Genomic DNA, 13,154 nt, shown 5'->3' on the forward strand with positions numbered 1-13,154 from the left:
AAGATTTTTCATCTGACCAAAAGTGGACACAAAGCACAAAAACGGACGTCAAAAGAGATTAAAACTGATGTTGGCCACGTCCTCACAAGGCTCCTGTGGGGTATATTAGATTAACTTAATGTAGCTGAGAACATTATGGTACATCATGGTTCGAAATGTAACCTACCGAACTGTCAATAATGATATGCAGTAAAAATAAAATTAAAATAGGTAATAATTCAGAGGGTTTTTTGTCTATATACTGCAAAATTTGCGACACTATTATTAGGAAAACAATAACATTGATAAAAACGTGACGCAGGTGCTATTATGTTTCTATCAGAACATACCTGCTTTCGCAATTTGTTTATAAAATGTCATTTCTGGGTTTAAAATAGGGCTGCATCCTGAAAGTCAGGGATTTGAGTCATCAGTCAGGGAGCTCTCAGTTAACAGAGGCTGCTTCGAGTTGAGCATTCTTGAGGAAGGGGGGCTTTGCTCCCGTAAGACTAACTCTAATAATGTTATCTTCTGCCTTCTGCTTAGAGGTGGGGAATCTACAGCTCACCGCAACTTAAATTGATACAGTCCCAGGCTTTTGTTCAATATCTAGTGTTGCAAAATATGTTGTTGCACACTTTAAATCCATTGTTAGCACAGTTAGCTTGTTTATGATATTACATGAGTGTCATTGTAACGTTCTGCTAAACCCTGTTTAAACTCTGAACTCCATATGGAAAAAACTAATGGTCCATATTTGTAGTGAACAATCAACTCGACTGCCATGATTCTGAGTCGTATACAAGCCCTAGTTAAAACATGAACATCACCAAACATATCACTTCACTGGTTTCTTCCTCATGATGTTTTGTTGTTTCAATCAGAACTTAAAGGGGCAATAAGCAAAACTGTTTCACCGCTAGGTTCGCTGTTGTGCACTGCCTGTAGAGCAGGCCCACCACTCGCCTCGTCTGTACCAGCGAGACGAGTACCACAGCACGAACTATCACATCCAGACGGTCCCGGTGTTTCTTTCACAGGCTCCGCTTCACTCAGCTTCAGTCAGCTGCCCAGTATACCCGCTGCTTCTTCCCACATTAACCTGAATAACAAACCAGGGCTCGGTGCTCCGGTTGGATCCAAACGGAGAGCCGCTAGCTGAGAAGGTAGCGGAGGCTAACTGGCTGTGTCAGCAGCTGAGTGAAAGCACCGGTTAGCCCCCACTTTCACTGCAGGCAGATTCACTCGCCACAGGGGCGAGGAAATAAAACCTAAACAGCCAGCTTAGTTTAGCAGTTAGCAATGTCTTTCACTCACTCTCTGTCTCTGCTGTGTTTAGTTATTTCCCTGCTTTCCTGTTAGCGTTAGCACTACTCGGCTACCACGCTAACGCTCCAACTCCAACTGAGCCGGGAGCCGGGCTCACAGAGAAGAGTTGGAACGTTAGCATGGCAGCCCGTTAGTGCAAACGTCCCCACGCTTCTCCGCCAGGCTCAATGATTCGGGGCCAAGAAGCGTGGGGACGTTAGCGTTAGCACCAGTCGGCTGCCATGCTAACGTTCCGGGAGTCTGCTTCTCGGCTCCGGCGAGCTCTAGCGTGGAGCCTGGCGGACTCACGGAGAAGAGAGGAATGTTAGCGTTAGCTCCCAGAGTTAGCACTAGAGCTACTACGGCTACTGGAGTAGCTTGCGGCTATGGAGCGCTTCTACCAGCTCTTCTAGTCACTGAGCCTCCCCTCCATTTCAGCAAATATATTGCATTTATTACAGGAACCATCATCATTGAAGTAGGCAGGGGAATAGCTAAACACAGCCGCCAGGCTGCCCGCCAGGCTACATTTTAAAATGCTAATTGCAAATGTTAGCTGGGCTGCCAGGCTACTCACCTAACACAACCGAAACGCCTGACCCATTGCTGGGACCGAGCCGCTAATAACTCAAGCTCCGGACATTAACCCATGCTACGATTCTAACATTAAATTTAATTGAATCGACAAAGTGACATGTGCTTAACGTTACTGTAACACTAATTAAAACAGACATTCACAAAATGCACAGCCGGACCGGCTTGTAAACAATGGGCTGGAGATCAACACAGAGAGAGGGTGTGTGAGGTCATGCTATACTCCAGATGAAATTACACCTCTAGCTCTTCACATAGCAATTTTTTAATTCCTTCAATCTAGAAATGATGAATTTCGCTTATTGCTCCTTTAACAACTTTAAACTATGGAGTTTAGCTACTTACCATTACTTCAACAATGACCATCATAACTTTGACTGTCAATAAAGAAAGTTAATCTACTTAATAAATCTCCACAAGAGCACATCATCTTACTAGGGATGCCACGAGGAACTACACTTTGGTACCAAGTCGATGCCAAAATTCTGAAAACGTGACAGTACTTATTTCGGTAACACTTTACTTGAAGGTATCTACATAATGGTGATATGACACGGTCATAACTATGACATGACACTGTCATGAAGTTGTCATAAACGTTATGTACATGTCATAAATGTTTATGACTGCTGTCATTAAAGGATAACTTCGGTATTTTTCAACCTGGGCCCTATTTCCCCATGTGTACAATACAGGCCAAAAGTTTGGACACACCTTCTCATTCAATGCGTTTTCTTTATTTTCATGACTATTTACATTGTAGATTCTCACTGAAGGCATCAAAACTATGAATGAACACATGTGGAGTTATGTACTTAACAAAAAAAGGTGAAATAACTGAAAACATGTTTCATATTCTAGTTTCTTCAAAATAGCCACCCTTTGCTCTGATTACTGCTTTGCACACTCTTGGCATTCTCTCCATGAGCTTCAAGAGGTAGTCACCTGAAATGGTTTCCACTTCACAGGTGTGCCTTATCAGGGTTAATTAGTGGAATTTCTTGCTTTATCAATGGGGTTGGGACCATCAGTTGTGTTGTGCAGAAGTCAGGTTAATACACAGCCGACAGCCCTATTGGACAACTGTTAAAATTCATATTATGGCAAGAACCAATCAGCTAACTAAAGAAAAACAAGTGGCCATCATTACTTTAAGAAATGAAGGTCAGTCAGTCCGGAAAATTGCAAAAACTTTAAATGTGTCCCCAAGTGGAGTCGCAAAAACCATCAAGCGCTACAACGAAACTGGCACACATGAGGACTGAGCCAGGAAAGGAAGACCAAGAGTCACCTCTGCTTCTGAGGATAAGTTCATCCGAGTCACCAGCCTCAGAAATGGCAAGTTAACAGCAGCTCAGATCAGAGACCAGATGAATGCCACACAGAGTTCCGCGAATCAAATAGCTGCTAGGAAACCACTGCTAAGGAGAGGCAACAAGCAGAAGAGATTTGTTTGGGCCAAGAAACACAAGGAATGGACATTAGACCAGTGGAAATCTGTGCTTTGGTCTGATGAGTCCAAATTTGAGATCTTTGGTTCCAACCGCTGTGTCTTTGTGAGACGCAGAAAAGGTGAATGGATGGATTCCACATGCCTGGTTCCCACTGTGAAGCATGGAGGAGGAGGTGTGATGGTGTGGGGGTGTTTTGCTGGTGACACTGTTGGGGATTTATTCAAAATTGAAGGCACACTGAACCAGCATGGCTACCACAGCATCCTGCAGCGACATGCCATCCCATCCGGTTTGCGTTTAGTTGGACGATCATTTATTTTTCAACAGGACAATGACCCCAAACACACCTCCAGGCTGTGTAAGGGCTATTTGACCGAGAAGGAGAGTGATGGAGTGCTGAGGCAGATGACCTGGCCTCCACAGTCACCGGACCTGAACACAATCGAGATGGTTTGGGGTGAGCTGGACCGCAGAGTGAAGGCAAAGGGGCCAACAAGTGCTAAACACCTCTGGGAACTCCTTCAAGACTGTTGGAAAACCATTTCAGGTGACTACCTCTTGAAGCTCATGGAGAGAATGCCAAGAGTGTGCAAAGCAGTAATCAGAGCAAAGGGTGGCTATTTTGAAGAAACTAGAATATGAAACATGTTTTCAGTTATTTCACCTTTTTTTGTTAAGTACATAACTCCACATGTGTTCATTCATAGTTTTGATGCCTTCAGTGAGAATCTACAATGTAAATAGTCATGAAAATAAAGAAAACACATTGAATGAGAAGGTGTGTCCAAACTTTTGGCCTGTACTGTATGTGTGTGTATGATTCATAGGTACAACTCCTCGTTTTAAAATTGGTTCAGTATTGAGGGAGGCGGATGCAGTCGCCAGCCGCGAAACGAGCTAAAACGGTATATATGGGGGCAAATGCGTCCCTTATAAGTTTGTGCATTAAAAGTGCTTTTTTTCGCCACTGACCAGTTCAGATCGCCAGTGCTATCTCTGTATCTCTGCAAACTTATACGGGACGCATTTGCCCCCATACCGTTTTAGCTCGTTTCGCGGCTCCCGGTTGCATCCGCCTCCCTCAATAGTGAACCAATTTTAAAACAAGTTGTACCTATGAATCATATGCACACATACACATGGGGAAATAGGGCCCAAGTTGAAAAATACCGAAGATATCCTTTAAGTGTCATTCGTTTTTTTGTAATGACAAATTGACATCGTTTGGGTTGTCTTGATTATGACAACTTGACATTAACCAGGATGATGTTACCAGAAAATGTCTTTGTCATAACAATAATAATCATTATGTCAACTTGTCATTAACACAAAAAGAGGTGCATTTCTTGTTAATGTCAAGTTGTTATGACAAAGACATCTTCTGGTAATGTCATCCTGGTTAATGTCAAGTTGTCATAATAAGGACATCCCAAACAAATTTAATGTCAACTTGTTATGACAAAGACAACTTCTGGTAATGTCACTTTGATTACTGTCAAGTTGTCATTAATCAAGACAACCGAAACAATGTCAACTTGTCATTACAAAAACCAAATGACACTTAATGACAGCAGTCCTTGACTTGCCGCTCTTTTCCCAAGAGGCTTATGGCTTTTTTTTTTTTCATTCTTTGCAATGGAAGCACTGCATATTTACACTTTGCTAAGAAACGACAGCAGCATGATGAGGCACCAGGCGTATTGTATGTATTCTGCACTGAGTGCTGCACATTTGGCATTTTTTTCTGGATGGCGAGAGTTGAAAAATGTTCCACATCGGAAACTACTGACATTTCTGGTTTTGGGCCATGCCTACGTTTTACACTAAATATAAAAATTATTCAATTAGCCTGTGTAATGGAGTCTTGAAGTAAAACCTGGCTAAAGACTCAACTAGCCAGTATACAACTGAAACAGAATGTCAGTGTGTTTGGCCCGTAATACTCCTTTTCTCTTACATTTTCCCCTTATGTTGCGTAATGTATTGTATGTGTTTTAATATGTGGCATAGTTTATTGTTCCGCTGTCTTGACCAGGACTCCCTGGTCCTGCCTAGAGCCCAACTACTTCTGCTTTCGCTAGAAATGTCATCAGGCGGACAAGACTGCTGGTTATTCTTTACACGGAGAAAGAATAAAAGCCTTCCAAATTAAGACTGAAATCAGGAAGAAGATTTTTTGATTTTTTGGCTTCAAATGTTAAAATGAATCAAATGTCTTTACATTATAAAGAATACTGCACTGTGACCTCACATTTCACACATCAAACATGGTACTATAGCAAAGTGTAAAGGTCTCAGAATATGATCTCATAAGTGATTAGCATTGTGACAAATGTGTGATAATTCCCCCATCGCAAAGAGTTTTTGATGACATGTACAAGGGTTTCCTTTAGGCTGGTGTATGTTTACCATCTTCCCTCCTCCATGTTTGACTAAACTTGGATCATACAATTTTGTGTTTCTCCTGCCATCATTTTGCCGACTAAGTTCATCACAAGCAAGCTCAGCAAATCTAAACCAAACCTTTAGCAAGCAAAGCTCTGTTTTTCTCAGTGTGATGTAGTGACAGTATTATTGCAAACGCTACAGTCAATCGTGCGACTGTTGTTGCTGCCACAAAGGAGGACGGTCCCCATTCATCACGCTCTGTCTACGTACGTTCCAGGCAACTAAAAATAAACGTCTCCAACCTCTCAGTAATCAGGATGGGGATGTAGGTACACAGCGCATAAAACGCATGACGAGAAGTGAACTAACACTGAAAATTACAAATGGCTGCTTGTCTCATTACCCAAGCAAATCACATTAGGTATCCTTCGGAAGCCTAATATAGATGCTGCACTGTGTGGCCCCCTCTCTTACAATCAGTCTTTCTATCCATCTTTCTCCCCGTCTCCTGATACGTCCCTTATTCTCTTTGTCTGCCCTTTTCTCACTGACTCTCTCTCTTCTTTCACTTTTTGTCCCTTTGCCTTTCTGTACTTCTGTCTTTGTCTCTGACTGAGCCGCTCTGTCTTTGTCACTTTCTCTCTCTGCTGACCAGACAGATATATTCAAATGGAAGCTAAGGACAGAGTGTTGCATTATTCAAACCCCTCACAGGAACGAGTGTTGGGAACAATGACAGGTAAACTCCCATTAAAGCAGGCCATTTGCTGAGACAACAAATCCTGAGGCCAGAGTAAAGCCAGGTAAGAGGCAACAACTCTCAGAAGAATTGTTGTACATTCACATGTGGGACAGAATCATTTCTATCACAGAGTTTTTAACTCTCAAACATATATATATATATCTAAGACCTTAAGACAAAGGTCACACCGGCATAGAAGCAGTTTGTCCTCTGAGAATTGGTACATTTTCAGCATCACTACAACTGGCTGAGTGCATCAAATGACCAAGATTGACACCTTTGAGTTTTAAACACTCACCACACAGTTAGTGTAAGCTGAAGTGTACTGTGAGATCAGGGGGCCAAAAAAAACCCAGCGTTGCCAGTTAGCTGGCGAGCAGTGAGCTGCTGTGATCCTCAGTGGAAAGGACCTGTCACATCACAAACTTAATGTGGAAAATCAAAGGACTGGAACCAATATCCTGGACACAGCCGAGCTGGGTTACAACACACTCTGATGGAGCCCTCAGGGTCACATCGAACACTGGGATTCACATAATCAGGGTCCCGTTAATCTTTCTGAGAAATCCTGATGTCATACACGGGTGTTCAAACTTAGAGGGTGAGGAGCTGGTTGTCTGTTTAAATTAATTCACTTTTAACACTGCAAACACCAATTTGATGTTAAAGTTAAGTAATATGGGGTGTGGCTGGATGATAAACGTCAAGTTTCATGACATGGACTGTTTTTGACATTGAGATATTAGGGCTTTAGATACATATTCGTACAGAGCACCAGTTGTCAAATTACAGTACGTTAAATAAAATGCTTCCCATACCCCATATGCTGTTACAATCACTCCTGTTGGTGGGGGCAGATGTAACATTTGACATCTACTGTTTTAACCCAGTGGTTCCCAACTGGTCCAGCCACGGGGTCCAGATTTCTCCTTAGTCATTAGTTCGAGGTCCACACAGTTTAATACATTCAGCATCATACTTGAGTTTGGCCACGTTGTTGAGCTAGTTTGCTGTCTCTGTCAAGTGTCCATTAATCACTCACTCTACAGCAGGAAATAGCACTTAAAAATAAAAGCTCTGTGCTACAAAGTCACTGTGCCTAAAATTAAAGTGTGTTTTTTACAAACGTGAGAGTCACTTGCAGTCCGTTCAGAATGACCCCGGGACCCACTGTTGGACCATGACCCATCCGTTGGTAACCACTGTTTTAAACAATATTGTGACTGACTCATGGCTTGTACAAACAAGTAATGACTGTTAACGAGTAAAACACAGGTACAAGTTATCGACATAAAAAATGTATCCAAATACTTTAAAAGGTTTTTGAGTAAAGACATCAAAACCAAAAATTGTGACAACTGCCCCCGCTTTCCCCTAATCAACCCTGTGTCCAGTCTCAGCAACAATATGACTCAAATCCTGGAGAAATGTAGATGAGAAAGAGCTGGTATATGTAAATATGTCATGTTGGTCATGGTCAGTGTATAACAGCCTCTACAGAAGCAGTCATTGAGGTTTGCACATGTGGCAAGCAAGGAGAGACAGACGATGTGTCTGCACTCAGGACTAGAGGATGAGCGAGACATCAGCTTTGCAGTAAACCATGAATATAACGGTGAATATTCAGTGTGAGCTACAGTTTGTCAGACCAGTGATGCCATTTTAGTGGCATGTAGATAAACTGTTTTTTTGTTTTTTGTGTTTCGCATCATCTGACCAGCTCTTTAGCCTTCAAACTATTTAGAACAAATGTGGCCAATCAATCAGAGCACCTTATCTGGGGCTGTCTGATTTATAATCCTTGCTCGTCCCTAACTCTGGCTGCTTAAAGTAAAGATAGAGTGAATTAATTTCACTTAAGCACCACTGCTAAATGCATATAAGGAAACACTGCTGTACAAGCGGCTTCAAGTTTACAAAAATATCAATGGGAGGAAAATTAAATCCTGATAGAGCATTTGATCATTTTAGTGGGGTTGTAAGATAAAGATAAGATATGCCTTTATTGATCCCACAATTGAGAACAACAACAACACAGTAACATTTGTGTTAAGAGAAGGAAAGCACTATTTATGAATCAGTATCTATTTACAAGGATGCAAAGGTGTGTGTACAGAATATATTAACTCCCACTCCAGCAGTGAGAGGCGTCTCTTTGTTTGACTTTTTTAATCCTTCAGAAAATTAATTCTGCTGACTCTTCTGTTGAGCTAAACAGGCAAATTGTTGCTTATTTTGCATCCTTTTGCGCTTGACGCATCATCATCTCAACATTTGCAATGTAGGCATAATTCATTCAGGAATAAATAAGGTCTGTATTGAATTGTTGCATCACCGAGCATTTTGTCACCAAAACTATTGAAGGACACCGGGTGATTAATGGTAGCATTCTTTCTGACCTTGTGACACAGTGATCTGTTCAGACCACAGGGAGGGAAGTCTTGTGATTTTATCCAATGAGAACAAACATTTTGCCAATAGCCATTGGCTATCTCGATTTGCAAGTAAGCACACTGTTTCCCCTGGCCAGATCGATGTTTCTCGATTAGACTGCCGGGGCCAAAAGAAATGCAGCAACTTTCCTCTTTGTCAGCTACCCAGACCCATTTTCATTTAACACATGCACACATAAAAATGCATAAACACACTTGCATGGGCGCACACACGCACACACACACACACACACCCACACACACATTAAACACAAAAAGACAAACTGATGTCACAGACATCACCGCCACACAGACGTCATTCGTCTCGTGGCATTTAGCACAAACGTCAAATAGTGTAGAGCCCTGCAAAAAATCAATGAGCATTTGCAACAATCAATGGCCGGGTTCCTATGAGAACTAATTAGAAAGGCAAACATGCAGCGCCACCTCCTTCCTCCTCTCTGCCTACCACTGTGAGTTCACAACTAAGTGCTTCTCCACCAACAGGGTCAAAACAGAGTTAAAACAACAGTAATATTTCAAAGTATGGAGTAAATAAATAGATGCTGATATATTAGAAAAACAATAGCAGAATGGTTATCCATGATAAGAGAGGCCATGTTGTGTCACTGTGTAGAAGCAAAGGACTTTGTATCACCATATCTGCTCTTTAACTGTAGGAAATATTTAACATCTGACTCCAAGTGACACCATGTCCATAAGTACAACTCTAAGCACAAGAGATGTGATCAGATAATTACTCTGTCTCGCTCCTGTCATTCAATCTACAATTATGAAAAAGACATATGAAAGAACAAGGGAGGACTTGCACTCCCCTGTCTGCAGGACTGTTACACATCAACCCAGCTCAGGATTTTGTTTTGTTGGTGCAACAAGAAACAAGAGACCATATCCAGGGCTGTTCCAATTGAGGCACGTTTAGGGGATAAAAGACTAATTAAAAATTTAATGGAAACAAGTAATAAATGGATCAACTTATCCCACCAAACATTGTTAAATGCTATCAATACAATTGGTTTGTTTGAAGAGATAAAGATTTGGAATTGGTGCTCCCATGACTTTGATTTTAACCCAGACAAACCTGATGTGCACTATAATGGATGGACTAGAGGACACTGAATGATTTTCAGACAATGAAAAGACCACATGGGTTAAATAATAGCAATAGAGCAGGACGGATGAATGGACTCTTACAGATTTGCTCATCTTAATTTCTCTCTATTACATTGTGCATCCTGTTTTCCATTTGAATGAATCAGTCTCTTCTTCTGAGTAATTACTCTGAATTAATGTAGATCACTGAGTAGTGCTAATAATGAGTTACTTTCCTTGTTAGACCCTGTAAGTGTGAATCAGGCAGTTCTTTCCATTATTATCAAGATGAAGTAGGTTCACTGCGTTGTTTGATGTGTTGGATAATTACTACTTTTGACGATGCTGAGGGAAACATCTGGAATATGAAAGCAAACTGGGGATTTCTGACTTAAAGGGATAGTCCGGATCTTTTGAAAAGGGGCTGTATGAGGAACTTATCCAGAGTCAGTGTATTACCCACAGTGGGTGGCATTCAATATGTCCCCGGGTTGCAGACACAGGCAGGAGTACCACCAAGGATGCTGTGGGGGGGGGGGGCGGGGGGGGGGGGCTTCGCTGACATGTATTTTGGCCACCTAAAAAAAATCAATACCACCATAAATGTATGCTATATTTACAATATTTTTAGTGCTTTACACAGGCACAGACAGTGATTCCAAACAGGGAACTGTTGCTATTCTACAGCACTCTTCAAAACCAGACTCCATTGACAAAAACAGTAATTTAACATCGCTGAGCAGCAGCAGCAGCTGGTCTACCACTGCCTCGATCAGTTAGTTTGTGTTATTGACTGACTGTACGTTCACACCAAAAGTTGCCAGAGCGGCAAAATAGCTGAATTCGCTCTAGCAGCGCCGCTGGTAAAGTATTTGTGGCAGCGAAAGCAGCTCAACAGCCTGTGTTGCGTTCAGGCTCATGACGTCAAACTCTGAATGTTTGATTATGCTTCTCAATTTAAAGGAGCCGCAAAGCAGGTTACTGGCTGGAGCACAGAAATGTGACTTCGTGCATTTGCCTGAGTACAGAAACTTTCATGTTTGGACAATGAAAACAGAATGAAAAGTCTAAACAGGTCTGACATTAAACATTAAACACACACAGCCTGTGTTGTGTTCAGGTGTTGTCACGTAAATAACAAATTCCAGCACTTGAATAGGCCGTAGCACAACACAGCAGCATGTCAAGTGGGCCAAACCCGAACCGAATATGAGCAAATTGTTTTGATTTGTTCCTCCCCCCAAAGCTGTAAACCTATGGGAACCACTGTCAATGGTTTGGGTTCAAGTGGCTACAGTGCGATTAGTTAAACTAGTGGTAAGGAGAGCAAATGAATTGCTCCATTGTCCATTGAAAATGAATTAGACCTGTCGCCTTTGCAGCTCTGGCAGCTTTTGGTGTGAATGCACAGTGACTTTGGTGTTTAAAAGGCTAAGTCTGGGTTCACTCAACTCATTAATTGCTTGAGTTGCCCATCTGCAGTAAGGTAAAGCAATAAAAAATATTCTAAATGTAGCGTGCACTTAAACTGTTGTGGATTTTTTAGGTGTCTGCAATATGTTCTGGTACAGAGCCTTGCCCATAGCAGCATGTCAATTAGCTTTCATGGCAGTACTTTTGCCTGATTCTCCAAACTGGGGACAGCAGACCAACATCTACTGTATGCAGGCCTGACTATGGATGAGTACCTCATGCAGCCCCACTTCAACAGATCTAAACTATCCCTTTAAGATTCATTTTCGCTGTCTTTATCTTTTTTTTTAATCTATCTATATACTGTATCTTCTGTATCCTCTAATCTATCCATCTCCCTATTACCTCCCTGTCTTGTCCACCTATGAACAATTTATCAGACATCCAATCCATCAACCCATCCCCCTGACCGTATTGCTATACATAGGATAGTGCAGAAACACACACAGATAGACACTTAAATCAAATGAACCGGAGACTAAGCTGCGAGGCAAATCAAGCAGTGTGAAGTCGTCACTTTGTACTTTTGCTGATTCGTGACAACTCTGAGAAGGCTTGTCTGCCCCGAGCCGTCTCTGCAGCTAAAGAGAGGGCTGTTAATTTAGTTTCTGATTGAGGGGCAGAAAGAGGTGTCAGATATTATTCTCGGATTTATTTAACCACGACTACTGAATCTCAACAAAATCAGCCTGATGAATACTGAGAGGCAGGGTGGACGAATAAGTCAGGACACTGAAGCATACTGTACAGAATCCATTGGCTAAAAAGGACTGATCCTTGTGCCCTGCTGAATACTGAATGGGAGGGTGACACACAAACTAAGTACGGATGATATACTGCTGCGGAAGTGGAAAGTTAATGCATTACCTCATTGGAGTCAGCTACACAGTAAACCTATTGCGAGAAGAGTAATGGTGTCTCTAGATCATTGAGATATGTAGCGCACAGTGATTGGAACAGCTCCTAAAGTATGTGCTCCAATGCTAATGTGGCTAAAGGGGGTATCCAGGGACACAGACAGATAGCAAATGGACCTTGGCTTATCTAAAAAAAAAATGTGTTGCCGAGTTTCACACAGAAAACTCAAGCTGTGATAATGCAGAGGGGTTTCAGAAGACATTAAAGGCAAACAGAAAGGACTGAAAGAAGGTATGCAGCAGCAGCAATCAAAGGATCATTAGCATGTACATTGAAAAGCAAAGAGAATGATTGTCTTTTCATGTCTTCTAGTCATCTCAGGTGTCATGCTGAGTTGCTTTTCATTGCTGTGTGAAAATACATTTGCCTGCACTCACTTTCATACATACAGAGAGGGGAGTGAATTTTGTATAGAGAAAAGGAGTGAACATTATGCACACACACACACACACACACACACACACACACACACACACACACACACACACGCATGCAAAAAGGTATGCTGTAGCATGCATCTGAAACTGCAACTCACCTTGAGAGCATTAACCAGGGTTGATCCTTTTAGTGTTGGTCTTCTGGGCTGCAGCTGTCAACATAAAGCAGAGAGGTTGTGGATGTTTTAAACATGTGAAGACTTTTGTACCTGCTTTGGTATATTTTTAAATTCACCTGGAGAGAACATGAAAGAATCAAATCTCACTTGATGTTCCAAAAACCAAAAGGACATTCACTCGGTTGGGAGAGCCAAAA

The 13,154-nt window shown here is 41.9% G+C and overlaps 1 protein-coding gene across 7 annotated transcripts in view; it reads right to left on the reverse strand.

Moving 5' to 3' along the window:
- Positions 1-13,154, reverse strand: part of tnr (tenascin R (restrictin, janusin)) — a 269,429-nt gene that overhangs the window by 174,235 nt on the left and 82,040 nt on the right. For all 7 annotated transcript variants that reach the window (XM_049597850.1, XM_049597846.1, XM_049597849.1 and 4 more), the window contains exon 2: positions 12,937-12,990. Coding sequence is in view for 6 of the 7 variants with exons in the window: in XM_049597846.1 (XP_049453803.1) it covers positions 12,937-12,947 (11 nt within the window). In the remaining variant the exon portion in view is untranslated. The remainder of the gene's footprint in view (positions 1-12,936; positions 12,991-13,154) is intronic.

This window comes from Epinephelus fuscoguttatus, linkage group LG15 (assembly GCF_011397635.1).
Source record: "Epinephelus fuscoguttatus linkage group LG15, E.fuscoguttatus.final_Chr_v1".
NCBI lineage: Eukaryota > Metazoa > Chordata > Actinopteri > Perciformes > Serranidae > Epinephelus > Epinephelus fuscoguttatus.